The sequence below is a fragment of the Oryzias melastigma genome, linkage group LG8 (genome assembly GCF_002922805.2).
Source record: "Oryzias melastigma strain HK-1 linkage group LG8, ASM292280v2, whole genome shotgun sequence".
Lineage (NCBI taxonomy): Eukaryota > Metazoa > Chordata > Actinopteri > Beloniformes > Adrianichthyidae > Oryzias > Oryzias melastigma.
Window position 1 is genome coordinate 2721729 of NC_050519.1, and position 17178 is coordinate 2738906.

General features: G+C 38.0%; 2 protein-coding genes across 2 annotated transcripts; both read right to left on the minus strand.

The window, feature by feature from the left end:
• Positions 1-3753: 3753 nt before the first annotated feature.
• On the minus strand, positions 3754-10692 carry LOC112146032. Its single transcript, XM_024271586.2, has 8 exons — positions 10376-10692; positions 8562-8615; positions 8440-8478; positions 8308-8361; positions 8158-8235; positions 8017-8073; positions 6556-6609; positions 3754-6484 (listed from the first exon to the last, which is right to left on the minus strand). The coding sequence occupies exons 1-8, from the start codon at positions 10598-10600 to the stop codon at positions 4388-4390; spliced, it is 2658 nt and encodes an 885-aa protein (XP_024127354.1). The 5' UTR covers positions 10601-10692; the 3' UTR covers positions 3754-4387.
• A 689-nt stretch (positions 10693-11381) lies between these two features.
• Positions 11382-17115, minus strand: nucb1 (nucleobindin 1). The gene is made up of 12 exons (XM_024271584.1): positions 16985-17115; positions 16400-16523; positions 16205-16312; positions 15990-16122; positions 14383-14486; positions 14089-14274; positions 13867-14016; positions 13710-13802; positions 13544-13633; positions 11969-12139; positions 11802-11895; positions 11382-11730 (listed from the first exon to the last, which is right to left on the minus strand). Exons 1-12 carry the CDS (start codon positions 16987-16989, stop codon positions 11657-11659), a joined length of 1332 nt encoding a protein of 443 aa, XP_024127352.1. The 5' UTR covers positions 16990-17115; the 3' UTR covers positions 11382-11656.
• Positions 17116-17178: the final 63 nt, after the last annotated feature.

Here is a 17178-nt window from a genome sequence, read left to right on the forward strand (position 1 = left end):
TCAAAACAGCCAAAAAAAAAACTGAAAAAGCCTGAATTAGCCAAAACAGCTAGCATGTAAATATTAGCTAAACTCTAAAATAGTCTAAACAACTTCAAAAATACCTAAATGAGCCAAAACAGCTAGCGTGTAAATATTAGCCTTACTCCAAAACAGTCTAAAACCTTAAAAAGAAAAGCACTAATTAGCCAAAACAGCTAGCATGTTGCTAAAATAAAAGCTAAACTCTAATTTAGCCAAAAACTTAAGTAGTTAACAAATTAGCCAAAAATGTTAGCATATTGCTAAAATATTATCTTAACTCCAAATTAGCATAAAACATTTAATTAGAGGCCAAATTAGTTAGCTCATTGCTCAATTACTAGCTGAACTCCTAAATGACCTAAAAATCTTTAGTAAACTAAATTACTCAAAAAAGTCAGCCTAAATAGAAGCCAAATTCTAAAATATCCCCCAATAAACCTCAGTAGATAACAAATTAGCCAAAAACATCTGCATGTTGCTAAATTATTAGATAAACCTCAAATTAGCATAAAATTCCTCAGTAAACTAAGTTAGTTAAAAATGTTTGTTGTTAAATTTGAAGCTAAACTCTAAATGAACCTAAAAACCCCAGCAGATAATAAATTAGCCAAAAATGTTAGCATGTTGCTAAAATAATAGCTAATCTCCAAATTTTTGAAGATTACTATTTTATTTTTCTTCAGCCAGAGAGCCACCATGGAGGGACAAAAGAGCCACATGTGGCTCTGGAGCCGCAGGTTGCAGACCTCTGTTGATTTTATAATTAATCATAATAAGAAATCAAGTTTAATCCCACATTCTACAGCGGTAAAGATAAAATATAGACTATAACATTTCTCAGAAATGAAATGAGCTTTCTTTCATGGAGCTGCATGGTTTGGTTCTGTGAATTGAGCTCCAGTTCTGCAGGTCAGGCCGGTCTTCAAGTCTTCCTTGAAGCGGTTGCTCACGATCTCTAAGGTGAAACTGCGCCTCAAAAATGTCAATACATTTGTCTGAAGTGACAGCGGTGACTGACGCGCGGCAGATGCACGGACACCAGGAGGGGAGGGGCCCTGCGGGGTCACGACAGGTCAGCGGGTTGCAGGAATGCCGATGGGAATGCCCCCGGCGGGTGTAACTTGTCATGGTGACAACAGAGAGGAGGAGCCGGTCCCTCAGGAGCTGTGATGTGGACAGCTGACCTGGAGTCTTCAGAGGCTCACATTCTCAGATGAATTAGGATCAATTTGACTTTTGGTTTGGGATGCTTAGGATGTTTTTGGTAAATAAAGCAAAAAAGGAGGTTTCCAACATTCTTAAAACAATATTCTGTCATCTGCAGGTCAGGATTTGTTAGGATTTGTCATCAGACTCAGGGTTTTATAGATACTACTTGTGCACCAAACTCAACATCGATGCCAAATAAAATAACAAAAACTTCTACCTAAAACTCACATTTCTCCTTTTTGTTCATGTCACAGCTTCTGTGGAAATCTGAAACTGATTTGACGACATGCAACGAAATAACAGACACAGAGAAGATACAACAAGGCACAGAAATGTCAATGTTTAAGCCACATTTACAACAATTACAACAATACAAATACAAAATTTTTTTACTGCAATATAAAAGAAAAATATCAGATAAATACATTCTGAATGAATGTCATGACCTCAAACAAGCCCTTGGATTTAAAATGATAAAATGGGAAACACTCAGATTTGTTTCGACGTAGGTTTTTGGACTGCTCAAACACCTTAAAGCTGGAAAGCACAGCAGTGGAAGGATAATGGTGTGGGCTTGTTTTATTCAAACCATCTTGACCACAAATTCATCGACTTGAAGGATGTTTAAAGCAAATGTTGACCGGAACAAGCATAAAGACTCAAATTCTCAACAGAAAAAAGAAAGTTTGTTCATCTTAATTAAAGCTACAAACATGATGGTTAATGTTTTCTTCAGGATGTCATTAAAGAACATGAGAAATAAAAAACAGATTAAACTAGAAAAGTTGCATTATTTGCGATAATGCTAGCGTGAATATTTCCGCTGAAAGTAGTCGTTGAAGATGCTGAAGCTTTTTGCCGAAAATGGAGGATCAAATTAGTTTAATTCTTTAAGGGATTTGCTGAAAATGCAAAAGCTATTTGCAAATGGAGCTGCCACAAACGATTATTTTAATAGTCAATTGATCACCGATTATTTTTTCAGATTAGTTGACTAATCGGGTCATGCACAAACTGGATGTAAAACACACAACTTAACCATCATTAGCTTAAAACTAACTAAAAACTAGATATATAGCATTACGTGTGATAATGTAAGTGTGAATGCTGTAAGCTGAATTTGGCCGTTAAAAATGCTAGTGGTGATAGCTGCAGATGCTGAAATTGATAGCTAAAAATGCTGAAGCTGATAGCCAGGTAAAAGATTTCTTTAATATGAAATTAGCCTGAAAAACTGAAAAAAGCCTAAATTTGCCAAAATAGCTAGCAGCAGCTGAAATATTAACTAAAATCTAAATTAGCCTCAAAAACCTTAAGAAATCCAAAAATATTCGAAAAAAAGATAGCGTGATGCCATTATAACGTTCAACTTTACTACATTCTGACTCCATAAAATATAAAGTTAGGACTAATCGACTATTAAATTAGTTGTCGACTATTTTAATAGTCGACCAATCGTGGCATCACTATTTGTAGAATGTTAAATTTGCTAAAAGTCTGAAAATTTTATAAAAGAACTTTATAAGAGCGCTGAAATTGACCAAAATTTCTGAAAAATTTGTAGTAAAATTACACTAAAATCCCTGATACATGCCAATTTTGCAAAAATATTAAATGTCGCTTAAACATGAACCAAAATCCAAATTAGCTCCAAAAAAAAAAACCCTCAGTAGATGCTAAATTAGCCAAAAAAACGCTAGCTTGTTGGTTAAATACTAGCTAAACTCCAAAAAATTCCCCAGTAAACTAAATTTGTCAAAAACGTTAGCCTGTTGCTAAAATACTAGCTGAAAAAAAAACTCAGTAGATGCCAAATTAGCCACAAGAAAGCTAGCACATTGTTTAAATACTAGCTAAACTCAAAAATAGCCTAAAATTCACCAGTAAACGAAATTAGTCAAAAACATTAGCCTGTTCCTGAAATAGAAGCTAGACACTAAATTAGCCAAAAAATTCGAGTAGATGCCAAAATAGATGAAAAATGTTAGCTTGTTGCTAAAATATTGGCTAAACAAACAAAAAAACTCAGTAGATGCCAAATTAGCCAAAAACGTTAGCATGTTGCTAAAATATTAGCTAGAAAAAACACAGTAGATGCCAAATTAGCCAAAGACGTTAGCATGTTGCTAAAATATTAGCTAAAAAAAACACAGTAAATGCCAAATTAGCCCAGAAAAAGCTAGCTAAACTCCAAAATAGCCTAACATTTCTCTGTAAACAAACTTAATTAAAAAAAAAATAAAACCTTAGCCTGTTGCTAAAATATTAGCTAAACTCCAATTTTTCTTTAAAAAATTACTATAAAAGATTAAAACATAGCCTATGAATATATTTAAAGGCTTGTTGCTAATCTACTTCTCATTCATTTGCTATGGGGCATATTTTTTATGAATTTATAAATACCAAAAATACAAGCAGTGATGTCCTGAACAAGCTGATGTTTTGATATAAAGATTGCTGAAATCGCTAAAAGTGTGATTGAGTTTATATGTGCCAAAAAACGTACAGAAATGAGCAGAATCGCTATAGTGTGGATGTTTACTTAGCAAAATTTTAAAAAAGGCAAATTTCTTACAATAAATAAATCAGACCAACACTAATCCTGAAATAATAAACCTCCCAGGAACATGTCAGATCCACTGACCCCGACCACAACGGCCTACATTCCACTTCCTGTTACACAGGAAGTCCTCTAGAACCAGTTAAAACAAAACAAGAAAATAAATGTTTAGATACTCAACTCCTGTTTCCATTCTTCTGGTCCAAATCAAGTCAGTAAAGTTCTCCTTTATTCATCCAGGTCGTGTCATCAAGAGCAAAAGTCCTTTGATCGTTGCCATGGTGACCTCTTACCCGATGATGCTTCTACAGAAAAAAAAAAGCTTGTAGGTTTGGTGGAGTGAGTGATTCACTGGGACAAAAACAAAAATGTAACTTCAGTATAACCTGATGGAAATGAGCAAAATCAAGACGTCCTGACGCACTAAACGTCAGCGGTACGGTCACCATATTCCATAAAGTCGCTAACGAGGATCTCTGGGGATATAAAAATGTCGAACACGAAGCAACATTCTTTTCTTTTCTGAACTGGGAAAAGCAGAAACAGGCATTAAAACGAGGGATTCCAAAGCTCTAAAGACGACAAATTCAACCGCTAGTCCATCTCCAAGACGGGCACTCTCATCACGAACAACCTTCGCTCCCGTTCAATCACAAAACATTTCGCCATAACGTCCCCACACGTCACTGCGAATACTTCATCCGAGCGCCGTACTCGTACTGGGAAGTCTCCCACGTTGGCGTCGAGCTGCCCCTCCCACAGGAACAATTTCTTGCAGAAAAGGATGATTTTTGTCTTCTGCTCACAGCTGCAACCGTCGTTCAAAGCCACCATCGACTGAACGACGGCGAAGCCGCCGCTCGTTTCTATGATGGAGTCGCTTCTCTCGTTTGTGGAGATCAGCATGTTGTTATGAACTAAACGCTTGTATTCGGTCACGCTGCTCTGATGACGCGTTTTCTGCAACGCAGCAACTTCAGTTGCCGTGAGAAATCTCCGAGAGCCGCTTCCTAAAGTCTTCTGACCCGACGACTTTATAACGGCGGCACAACCCGTCATGGAGCAAAACAAGTCCTTCGCTTCTGCCTCTGCATCCTGAAGAGCCAAACTCCCCCGCCGGACGGCGTCCTCATACAAAAAGGTGTGCGAGAACACCTGTGAGGAAGCGGACTTTGAGCCGGAGAACATCTGCAGGAGTCGGCGGGTCGCGCCCTCAAAGGCGGAGGCGGAGTTGGCCCACAGCAGCCCCCAGTCGCGGGCGCTCTGGGCCAGATGCGTCAGCAGATGGCAGCTGAAGGAGCAGTTCTCCAGGCCGTACAGGGACGGCACCTGAGCCACAAACTGAAGCAGAGAGGCTTCTGCGCGGCGGAGCTCGTCCCGCGTGGCCAACGGGGAGAGCAGGGTGTGGAGGGCGGAGATGAGGAGCATCCAGTGAACGTGGTAGAGGATCGGTAAAACGTCCTTCAGCAGAACAGGGGAGTAGAGGAGAGCAAATGCTCGCCACTCAGACGCCGCCCAGCGCTTCCTGTCACTGAGCCGCCGCGGTTTCAGTCTGATTTCATGGGGTGTCTGTAAGGCGCACAGAGCTTCGTCCAGGTCGTGCAGATGCTGAGGAGTCAGGTGAAAGGGTTTGTGGGCGTGGCCAGAGTCGAACCACAGATCGACAAACTCTGGAACAACGCCCAGACAAAAACACTGCATGTAATCAGGAAGGAAACCTTTGATGATGTCGAACGACGGCAGCAGAACCAGCGGGCTCGGACCCCTCACTCCCATCGTTTGTCGCAGACCGCATCCGTCGGTCTGGACGGGGTAAACTCTGGTGAAACCCCGCCCCTTCGGCACCAGCTCGCCTCTGTGGTAGCAGAAGCTGCAGCCGAACTCGCCGCCGAACGACTGAAGGTTCTGCAGCATGGACCTGGCGGCCGAGTCGCACACACACACTTGAGCTGTGACGGCGGTGCGACGCTCGGCGCCGGTGTCGTCCGTCCACCTGAAGCCCTCGTTAGAGAGTCGATGAAGCTCGTTGATGAACGGCGTGAAGAAGCTCTGCTCGTGCGGCCTTCCTCTGCCCAACCACAGCGTGTGCAGCAGGACGTTCCTGCGACGCTCCGCGTACGGAAGCTCGTTGATCGTGCACAGGATGGGCCAAATGGAGAGCTTGGAGTCGAGCGGGACGCCATCGCACCTGAAGGTGAGAGTAATTCTTCCCGCCCGTCGGTCGCCCTCGTATTCCTGTCCGGTGACCACGTCTGAAACACAGCCGTCCCTGACGGCGTGCTTCCCTAGCTGTGAGTGGATGTGTGGGAGGATCCTCCGCAGCTGGACTTCAAGCGGCATCACCAGGAAGTGATGATCCTTCTCCAGCAGGTATTTGTTACTCAATCTCTGCTGACACGCTCCGCACCGACTCCCAGGCTCCACGCCGATGTAGCTTCCACATTTGGGACAGTATAAGTGGATCTCTGCCTTGGAGCTGTAATGGGTGGAGTGGTTCTTTAAAAACTGAGGGGACTTGGGAACACATCCGGGAACGAGAAGGTTCAGGAGGTCCAGGAGGTCTTTGGCTGCTGCGTTTGACAGTCTGTGCTTCAATATGAATGTGAGGAGGAGGAGCAGCAGAGCGCCGGATGTGAGCGCTGATCCGGAGTGAATCTGGTCCCGGTTGAAGTCTGAGTCAAACAGTCCAGCCTGGTGTCAGAGAAACATCAGATCAGTGGATCGTTACAGCGTTATGGGAGACCACTTCACAGAGAACTGACCAGTGGATCTTCCTCTGACGTCTCATCGTCAGATGAAAGTGAGCGACTTCCAGGCTGTAACATAAAAGAAAGTTCAGGTTTTGTTGGTTGACTTTAAAAACTTCTGTACCTCAAGCCTTAAAGTTCCACGCTGATAATATTTTGATTTATTTCCAAAGTTTTTTAAATTATAATTAGACCTGCCACAAACGATTATTTTTATTTTTTTCCGATTAGTCAAGTAATTGGGTCATGTGTAAACTGGATGTAAAGTACACATCTTATCCATCATTAGCTTTAAACTAACTAAAAATTAGACATATATCATTACCTGTGATAATGCTGTAAGATAAATGTGGCTGCTGAAAACGCTAAAACTGTTACCTAGCTAAAAATGATGACGCTACTAACTGAAAAAGCTGATGCTTAAAGCTTGCTAAATGCCAAATTAGCAAATAAAAAAAACTGGAAAAATGTCCAATTTTGCTAAAACAACTAGCATAATGCTAAATATTGGCTAAACTCCAAATTAGCCTTAAGAACTGAAAAAAAAGTATAATTTTTCCAATATTTTAGCATTATTCTAAAATATTAGCTAAACCCTAAATTATCCTAAAAACTATAAAAATCTCTAAAATTGCAAAAACAGCAGGCATAATACTAAATATTAGCTAAACTTTTAATTTGCCTTAAAAACGGAAAAAAGTAACATTTTTCCAAAACAAGTAGCATAATGCTAAATATTAGCTAAACCCTAAATTAGCCTAAAAAAGCTGTAAAAATATCTAAAATTTCCAAAACATCGACCATAATACTAAATATTAGCTAAACTCGAAAATCAGCCTTAAAAACTGGGGAAAATTTATAATTTTTGAAATATTTTAGCATTATTCTTAAATATTAGATGAACCCTAATTTGGCCTTAAAAAACTGTAAAAATAGCAAATTTTGCCAAAATAATGCATAATGCTAAATCTTAGCTTAGCTCCAAATTAGCCCCAAAAACTGTAAAAAATTTCATTTCTTTTTCAATATTTTAACATTATTCTAAAATTCTAGCTATACTCCAATTTAGCCTTAAAAACTGGAAAAATGCCTGAATTAGCCAAAAACAGCTAGCATGTTGCTAAATCAAAAGCTACACTCCAAGTTACCCTAAAAACCTAGTAGTTGCTGAACATTTTAAAGTTTGAACAGTGTCTCTGAAAGTATGCAGAAGATCACAAAAGTCCACAAAGTAAGCAAACATTTGTCTGGAAATGATTCCTCACAAACATCTGTTATAGGACACAATAATACCTCCACCACCATGCTTTAGTGGTGGATTGAAGTTGTGTTTTCTGACGGCATACTTGTTAAAAAACAATTAAAAATGATCAAAAATTCAGTTTCCTTGATATTTTTTTTTTGTTAAAGACTAAAAGTGAAGCTTTTCACATTTCCAAAAACAAAAACTTCCCAAATGTGGTGTAATCTATTTACCCTTTCGTGGCCTGAATCTTCAGTATCATCGGTTTTCTTTGGATAGAAAGAGTTTGCCTAAAAAAGAAAAAAAATATATAATAAAATAAAAATGCTGCGATCAGAAATATCAGTGGATAATAAAGGTGAAATCAAGCTCACCGTGGAATCTTCTTCTTCAACATCACTCGAGGAAGAATCTGCATTCTCACCAACTTCATACACAATGCTATAATGGCCCTTCACGTGTACAGAAAGATGGAATTAAGACTTGTTAAACAAATTAATTAATCTTAAAAAAACAGGTTTTACCATCTCATTGTCTGGATATTCTCCTTTGACGGCCTCCACAGGTATGCAGTAAACCTGAGGGGCAGAAATGAACAAGTTACAGGATTTCTTTGATGTTTGGATATCTTTAACCTTTGTGAAGACTTTACATACCGAAGAATCTGGATTCACCGTATCAGTGCTTTTATTTTTCTGCATTTTGACAAAAAACATATTAAATGTATTTTTTCTTTTTGGTTACAAAAATGGAAAAATCTTCAAGGAACAAATGTTACCTTTGTGATGTTCTGAACTCTATCATCAGCTGGGCCAGCCAACTCCCCTTTATCCTAAAACAATGTTAAAGGCAGAAACAAACATGACAAGTTTTGCTTGAAAATGTTTTAAAATTGTACAATTAACTCAACGGGATTAAGACAAGAAAAGGCAGATATATTTTTTAAATATTTTTATTCACACGATTCTAAAAATACTTTAAAGACCCCTCCGACGAAAATCATGATTTTTGAGTTTTTGACACGTATGTGTGGCATTTGTTTGTTATTAAAGAGAACAAATTTAATAAGAAATGATTTTAGTTTTGCGTTTGAGTATTTCTCCTTTTAAAATCGGGTCTTATCTGGCTCAAAACAATATAGCCGGACATTTCCACTATTGCCCAGGGGCGGGGCTACTTAGCTCAGGTCCAAAAGCCACGCCCCCTCACAGGAGATTTTGGAAACAGAGGCTTCAGATCAACGTGAAAAATGGCTTTTTAAGTCATTTAGGTTGTGAGATTTTGGCTAAAAACTTCATAATCATAACTAAAATTCTACCGGGAAACTTTTTCTTTAAAAAAATGGTCATACGGCAACTTTAAAGATTGTTGACAGAATTTGGCAAATGATCATCACTTTAAATCACCGGATCCAGATTATTTTATATTATTATTAACGCCCAATGCTATTTTGTAATGGTAACTTAATGAAGTATGGCTTTCTTATTAGAACTTACAACATTTCACATTACAAAGGTGCCATCATCCTCTCCTTCCTTCACACTCATAGTGCAGAAAGAAATAAACTAAACCGAATAAAATAACTGAAGGTAAAACAGAGTAAACAGCCAGACAACAAAAAACACAACTAAGAAAATGGAATAATTTGATTTATTTTTGCTAAAAAAACAAAACAAAACAAAACAGTACTTTTATTTTTTATTTCCAGGCTTGGTTTGTTTTGTTCTGCAGCATGTTCACGTTTAACAGAATATATATTATGGAGGTCAAATCTTTTGGGATACTTATAAGTGTTATTTTCTTCATATAAAATGACATAAAAGTAAAAAAAGAAAAGAAAAAAATGAGTTTTTTTTTTCTTTTAACGTTCCATTTATTTATAACTTTAATATATACTCACATATATATATATATATATATATATATATATATATATATATATATATATATATATATATATATATAATGGAAAGTAAAATATTGAAAGTTATTTAAGGTTCAAGTTGATTGATTCTGTAATAGTATCCCTGCCTCTTTTATTCATATTTAAGTGTAAGTTTTGTTTTTAAAATTTTTTTAGTGTGTTTTAGTGTGTTCAATAAATGTTTGTTTTGTTCTACCCGTGACCTAAGGTGTGTTATGGATTTTAACACTCCTGCATTAAATGATACAAACAGGAAGTAATTTCCCTCTTCACTCAGACCTATGTGTAACAAAATAAAAGCATCTGCATAGCTTGTGTTTATAAATGACATTTTTACATTTAAAACCAGGATTAAACAATAATTTTAATCTTATTTAACGTTTAATGCAAAGCAAAATTTTAAAATGGTGTATAAGCTAGCAAAAAGAAATATATAAATAAGTAAATGTTACAGGTATAAGTTATTTTAGGTAGTTTAAATAAATAAAATATTAAAAACATTCGTTAGCTAAGCTGGACTAATTATCTTAAATAACAGAGATTTTGTAACGAGAATGAACATAAAAAACGACTAAGAATAAAGCGCATTAATAATAAACATGTGAGCCTCACAGCAGACTTATGAGACATTTTTTAGGAGAAAAATTCGTGTTTTTTTTTCGTCTCACCTTGCTCAGCTTTCGTCGTCTCGCCGTCGGGTTGTTTTTTATCGGACGGCCGCTTCGAGGCAGCGTCGCCACAGTTTCGAAGCGCTTCCATTTGTAGATAATTTGTCTCACGGTCGACAGATGAACATCTAAACTCTTTGAAATACGTTTATAACCTTTACCAGCCTGGTGCATTTCTACGATTCTTAACCGTATTCCTACGGGGATCTCGTTTCTGCGAGGCATGGTAAGGGCACTAGCAGAAAAAAGGTTAAAAAAAAAAAAAAATCTAAATATTGGGATTTTTAGCAACAAGAAATCAGTCTCCGTTAACTCACTTCCGGCCTATACCGGAAGTACATGTCTGTAAAATCTACTATATTCATTTATTTCGTTTGACAAATAAGCATTTATTACTCATTTTTTTAGTTTTAAAGAAAATATGATCCTTTTTTGCTTTGAATAAGTGCTTATCACAAAAATATCTATAAAATGGATTTACTAGCTAAAATTGCTATGTAGCTTTACTTAAATATTTGAATTTCAGTTATTATATTTTCACTGTTAAAATATAAACCTGAAAACTAAGCTGTCATTTTATGTCCAGTAAAATATATGTATGTCAGAAATTAAATGAATAAGGAAGTTGCTTTTATGTTGAAAAACTAATATTTGGTTTGTGCAAAAAAAAAAAAAACTTCTAATTTCAAAAATACTCAATCTGCTTGGAAAGTGCAACAAGCTTAATAAATGTTTAATAATTGGACTATTTGTTCAACAAATGGGCACAAGTGGACAACTAAGAGAGTAGTATTTTTCAGTTTTTCTTTTTATGTTGTGTTTTAAACTTGCTTTAAATGGTTCTATCACATTATGTTACTACATTTTACCTTTCCTGAACGTGGCACCTTCTGGAATTTGGTCACTATGCCGATAAAGCCTCTTCCTATGCAGCATCAGTAACTGCAGCCACGTTCTAACAGGACGACTGATTCCTTTAATCTGGAAATAAACGTAAACTCAAGAGTCTGGGTTTAAGGTAACATTTTATTTAAAGACTTTTATAGTTTTCCTTTGATGAACGTGCTAGAATGAAAAGCGCCACTGAAACCCAAAAGAGCAAAACAAATCCAAATAGCTGGTGTTTTGAAATCTTCAATCTAATATAGACCACAGTAATGAAACACACAGCACGACAGGTCATGAAAAACAAGAAGCTTTGATGAAGGTTATTCACACGGTTCCATGACAGATTGCATTCCCCGACCCAGCTATAATGTGTGGTTGTTAGACGGCGATGCTTCAGGGGTTGATGGGAAGGTTCTGTGGTGGTTCTGCAGGCAGGTTGTTCTGGACTTCAGCCGGGGCTTTGGCCTCTGCAACAGAAGACTGACTTCATTAAAAGTGTTCAACCTAAACAACACGCTCACGTCGGTCGGAGCATCACCATCAGATTTGTGCGTCTGCTGGTCTCCATCAGGACCCACGGGAGGCTCCCTGCCTGCTCCCTGCTGCTGCCTCTGAGACATTTCCAACACGGCCTGGAATCAAAACGGCACATTTCAGTCCTCCAGGCTGGATTCTGGTCTAACATCTCCTCTTTTCTACAGCTACCTGCTGGTACTCTCTCCTCTGAGCCTCCAAAGCTTTTCCTCTCTCCTTCAGCAGCTCCTGCTCTTGATGAAGAGCGTCTGCCTTCCTCTTCAACTCCTCCTCTTTGTCTCGAAGCTCCGCCTCGAAGCGCTGCAGCTCCTCCTCCGTGTACGCTGGCTTTGAGTCCAGAGTCTAAACCAGGAGAGAACAGATTTAAGAGACTCGAAAGCCGAACTGAAGAGGGATTTTATTCTTTAGGAGCGGCTAAATGTTGATTTAGTTTATAAGAGTTTAGTCAAATCCCTCTAGTGAAAAAGGTTTACATGAAACAGTGATGACCAACAAATAAAGGTCAAAAGGGTTAAATGATCAGGGTGAAAAAATAAATAGTTTCAACACCATTAAAATTATATTCATCTCTGACTCGACTTGAGGTGTTCCACAAGGCTCAGTCCATGGTCCGATCCTATTCATCATCAGTGCATATCCCCTCTCAATGGGACTTTGCAATGTTGATGATACTCAACTATATATCAAAAATATACATTCTGTACATTTTGTATTGTACATTCTAACTGAAAAAAGAACAAATAAATAAATCAAATCAAATCAAACTGCATATTTCAATGTTTTAAATAAATAAAACAAGTAAAGCTGCCCAGAAAGGATTTTTTAAAATTTAGATATAACCTAAAACTTTCTGGAATGATTGATATCAGAAAAAACACAGTGCCAACATTTACAAACCTTGGCATTAAATTTGGTTGTTTGAAAAAATAAATATATATTTCTTTTTTTTAATTAAGTTTTTTTTATTCATAAATGCTGTTTTCTGAAAGAGAAGCCAAATTCTTTGCATTTCATAAATTATCTCAGACATTTTTTATATAAATCCTAACATCCATCCATCCATCTTCTTGAGCGCTTCTTCCCTTTCGGGGTCGCGGGGGTGCCGGAGCCTATCCCGGCTACTGATGGGCGAAGGCAAAATAAGAAAGCTATAAAACTTTTTGTTAATCAGTTTTTCTTTTGATTTTACTTTAATAACTTTATTTTAAAGCTATTTTTAGTTTGGTATTATATACTACTTTGTTCTAGTTTTCTATCAGTATAATGTTACTACCTACCAAATGGAAAAATGTTTTGAACTTTGTAAAAAATAAATTGACCAAGTCCACCAATCCTCTGGTCACATACAGGATGGAACCTGCAAAACTCTCTAGATGGAAGTGGAAATTTCACAACTTTTGCCGAAAGTGGAAATTTCCTGAACTATTGGAAACCCTTTCAAAAATGACATTTTAAAACCTTCTCAGAACTATCAGTTTTTTAAATGTGAATAAACTGTAACTGTCTAGAAGTTTAGAGTGAAGATGAGCTTCAAACGGGACAGAGAACGTTTATTCAATATTAACAAGTGTTCAAATTTGTATTACTTCACCTGTTTCCTGTTTTTTCTGAGACTGCCCCCCAGTGGCAGCAACACGCAACAACACAAGTCCAAACTCCTTTTCTCTTCATGTTTATATTTGTTCCTCAAAGCGAATCTCTTTCTTTGCTTCAAAAATGCCCCCCTCTCCTCTGTGAGGTCCGTACCTCCCACTCCTTGGCGTTGTTGAACTCCTTCTTCTCTGTGGACTTCAGGAACTCCTCCAGGCTGACGAGTCGGTCTCTGTTTGTGTCCACCTTAAACCCAGAGGGAGAGAACCTACATCAGTTAAAACTATCAAATCTGCAGAATCCCAGAGAGTAAATAACTCACATTTTTCATAACATGCTCCCTCATTCTGAGCCGCTCCTCCTCCATCTCCATCATGTCGTCCTCCTCGTTTTTCGGGTTGTAGACTTTCTCCAGCTGAGAGAAAACGAGGCTTAGACTGAGACTTTTCACTTCATCTGAGGGTGAAACTCCTTCCTACCTCCTTTGTGAAGAGCGCCTCCAACTCCTGCTCATCCAGAACTCCATCTTCGTTTGTATCGTGAAGCTTGAAGAAGGTTTTAGGGTTGAACTCCTGAGGATCCAGTCCATCCGTCTCCTCCCAGACTTCCCGCAGCTGATCCACACTCCCCTGAGAGTCGACACAACTCGGATCAGAAAACACAATCGTTTTGTCATAAATCCAAACTCGAGCAGCGTTTACCGGAGCGTTGACTTTGGGGTGCTGGCGGTGTTTCTCTTTCAGCTCCTGCATCCTTTTCTCCTCTCTCTCCCTCTTCTCCTGGTCCAGACTCTTCAGGTACTCCCTCCTCTCATGCTCCTTCAGCATCTCGTAGCGTTTGAACTCCTCGTGCCGCTCGGCGTCGTAGTTCTCCAGGTCCTTGGTGGCCTAGAACGACAGAGAAATCACCCTGAAATATTACTCAGATAAATATCAGATCAAACTTCTACTTCAGCCATAAAAATAAACAGATTCCTCCACTGCAGCAGAGCTCACCGCTGAGATCAGCAGCTCCAAGTCTTTGGCCTCAAAGGTGTTTTGATTGTGAGGATCCAGATGTTCAAACTGTTTCAGCAGTGAGGCGTGGTCCATCTGGAGAGCTGAAGATGGAGGACCGAAACTCCGCATGAGATGGAAACAGTCTAATATTCCATTCTTGATCAAATTAGATAGTCTAAACTTTCTTTTGTTTGTCTTCCACTCTCAAATGTGATATAAAACAATTTTTATTTCAAGAACTTTTATAAAAGAATAAAAAAAATGTTTTTAGTTCTCAGAAGTTATGATTTTTTTGACTGAAGGCCAAAATAACTGTTTATATTCTAAGAAAAAGAAAAACTTGTGACAAAATTCCTTTACTCTGTCAGAATAAAGGGGATTGCATTTCCTTTTTCTCTTTTTACTTTATTTTTTTGTGCTCAACAAACGTAAAGGATTTGAATTCCAAATGTTATTAAGAACAGTTAAAATATACTGTCAAATTATTTTTGCACTCTTATGCTTCTATTTTTATCAATAATTGAAAGTTTGCTGCGGTGTTTGTGGTAATTTTTGTCACAATTCTTTTCCAAACATTGTCTAATCACATTTTAGGCATTGAAATCAAATTTATGTTAAAAATTAAATTAAAATATATTGTTTTCTCCAGACTCTTGGCAAGTCGACGGATTCTTCTCAAATGGAAAGAAGCTCCTCCAACCACAGTTTGACATTGAATTAAAGATGTATTATTTAATTTAAAACTTGAGAAAATAAGGTAGACATTGAGAGGTTCTGGATGATTCTGAACCTTATTAACCTTTATAATCACCCATCTACAAAAGTGACAGAATGACCTTCTTTCACTGTTATTACTGTTTTTTTGGGGGTGGATATTTTTTTTCCCAAATCACGTAAGAATTTTATTATGATTTTTTTTCTTTTTTCCATAAGCATATATATATATATATATATATATATATATATATATATATATACACACGTCTACATGTTATGTTGTAACTAGAAATTTCGCATTACCTGTGATAATGCTAGTGTGAATGCTGTAAGCTGAACGTGGCGCTGAAGATGCTGATATTGATAGCTGAAAATGCTAAAGCAGATAGCTGAATCCGCTGAAGCTGATTGCAAGCCTAATTCCCAAATTACCCTAAAAAGCAGGAAAAATGTCTAATTTAGCCAAAACAGTTAGCAAAAAGCTGGATTGAATGCTGAAATAACTTTATATGGGGAAAAAAATCATGTAAGGTTTCCTTTATGGATTTTTTTCAAATCAAAAACAACTTGTACAAATCAACAACTTTGTTGAATTAAATCTCTATTGTCTGTAAAAAAAAAAAATCTGATATTTTTAGACTTTTTTAAACAAAAGTTCTTGTAGTAGTATTTTATTTTGAAAATAGATTTTCAGAAACAGAAGCTTAAAATTACCAACTTCTGACTTGGTTGAGAATATATTGTCTAATTTAAACCGGTCTGTGACCTGAAAAAGGAAGAGGACCACTGCTTTATAATACATAGTTACAGAATAACAAGAGATCTATAACACGATGATTATGAGTACCAAACACTGGAATAGAGACCTCACTTTGACCTCCACTCACTCTGTGTGTTGCTGCTGTCCAGTTTAGCCTTCAGCAGCATCCGGAGCCGAGAAACCTCCTGCCGCTTCAGCTCATCCAGTCGGGTCCTGACGTGATGGCCGACCAGGTCCAGCTCTTTGCTGAGACGGCCGTTCTGAAAACAAACACCCGAGCACTCATGAGTTTTGTTAACTTATTAAAGATTGCTGTAAGAATGACTGACAGTAAATTCCGACCTTGATGTCCTCTGTGTTTGCCGTCTGCAGCTTCTCTCTAAAGTGAGGGTCCGTCTCCAAAACTTCAATCACCTCCCTGAGATACCGGTCATAATACAGACCCGTATCCTGCAGCGGGGTGAGAGGAAGAACAGCTTTTACCCAACGGGATCAGACAAATCGGACCGGTGGAGGACATTCACGTCCGTTAGTTACCATGTTTTCCTCCTGCACCTCTTCTTTGGGCTCCTGGTTGCCTCCATTGCGGTCGATGGGCACAGACCAAACCCCAGCAGAGATGGACAGGAGCAGCAGCCAGCGGAGATGCAGGAACATCCTCCTGCAGGGTGAAGGCCACACGATGAACACCAATCAACTACACCGCAGCCTGAGTCAGCTGGATTCAGACAGTCTCAGGTTGGGATTACTATTAAAAGCGTCTAAAACACTCTTGGTTGGGTCTAAAGTTGATGACTCCTTCAGTTTGGGTTGAATTTCAGAACCAATGAGCGAAGCAACACGGATGTGAAAACGGATATGGATCCAGAAATAAACACACTCTTATGGAGGCCCCAATAACAGGACAAACATCTACTAATGCTCGATTTAAACTAAAGTTTTCAAAATATCCTGGTTAAACAAAAATATTGCATGAAATCTCGAAAAAACACTCGTACTTTCTACCAACGTCATTATTTCTAAATTTGTCTCCTTTTTGTCGAAGTTTATTGAAAAAAGTTCAATACAAAGGTTAAAAGATAAGTTCAAAACAGTAAGAATGCGTTTTAAAAGCTAACTTACCACATAAATGCGTCCGAAATGTGATCCAAAGGGATCCAACACGACAAACAGGAATCTGTTTATGCGGCGCGTGTTAATGACGTCACGAGTGTGCTGCTGTCGGCTGCGTTCAGGAACAATACGAAATAAGAAATATTCCGACAATGTAGCGATTGACTTCTATCATTAAAGTCAAAATTGTATTACAATTGAAT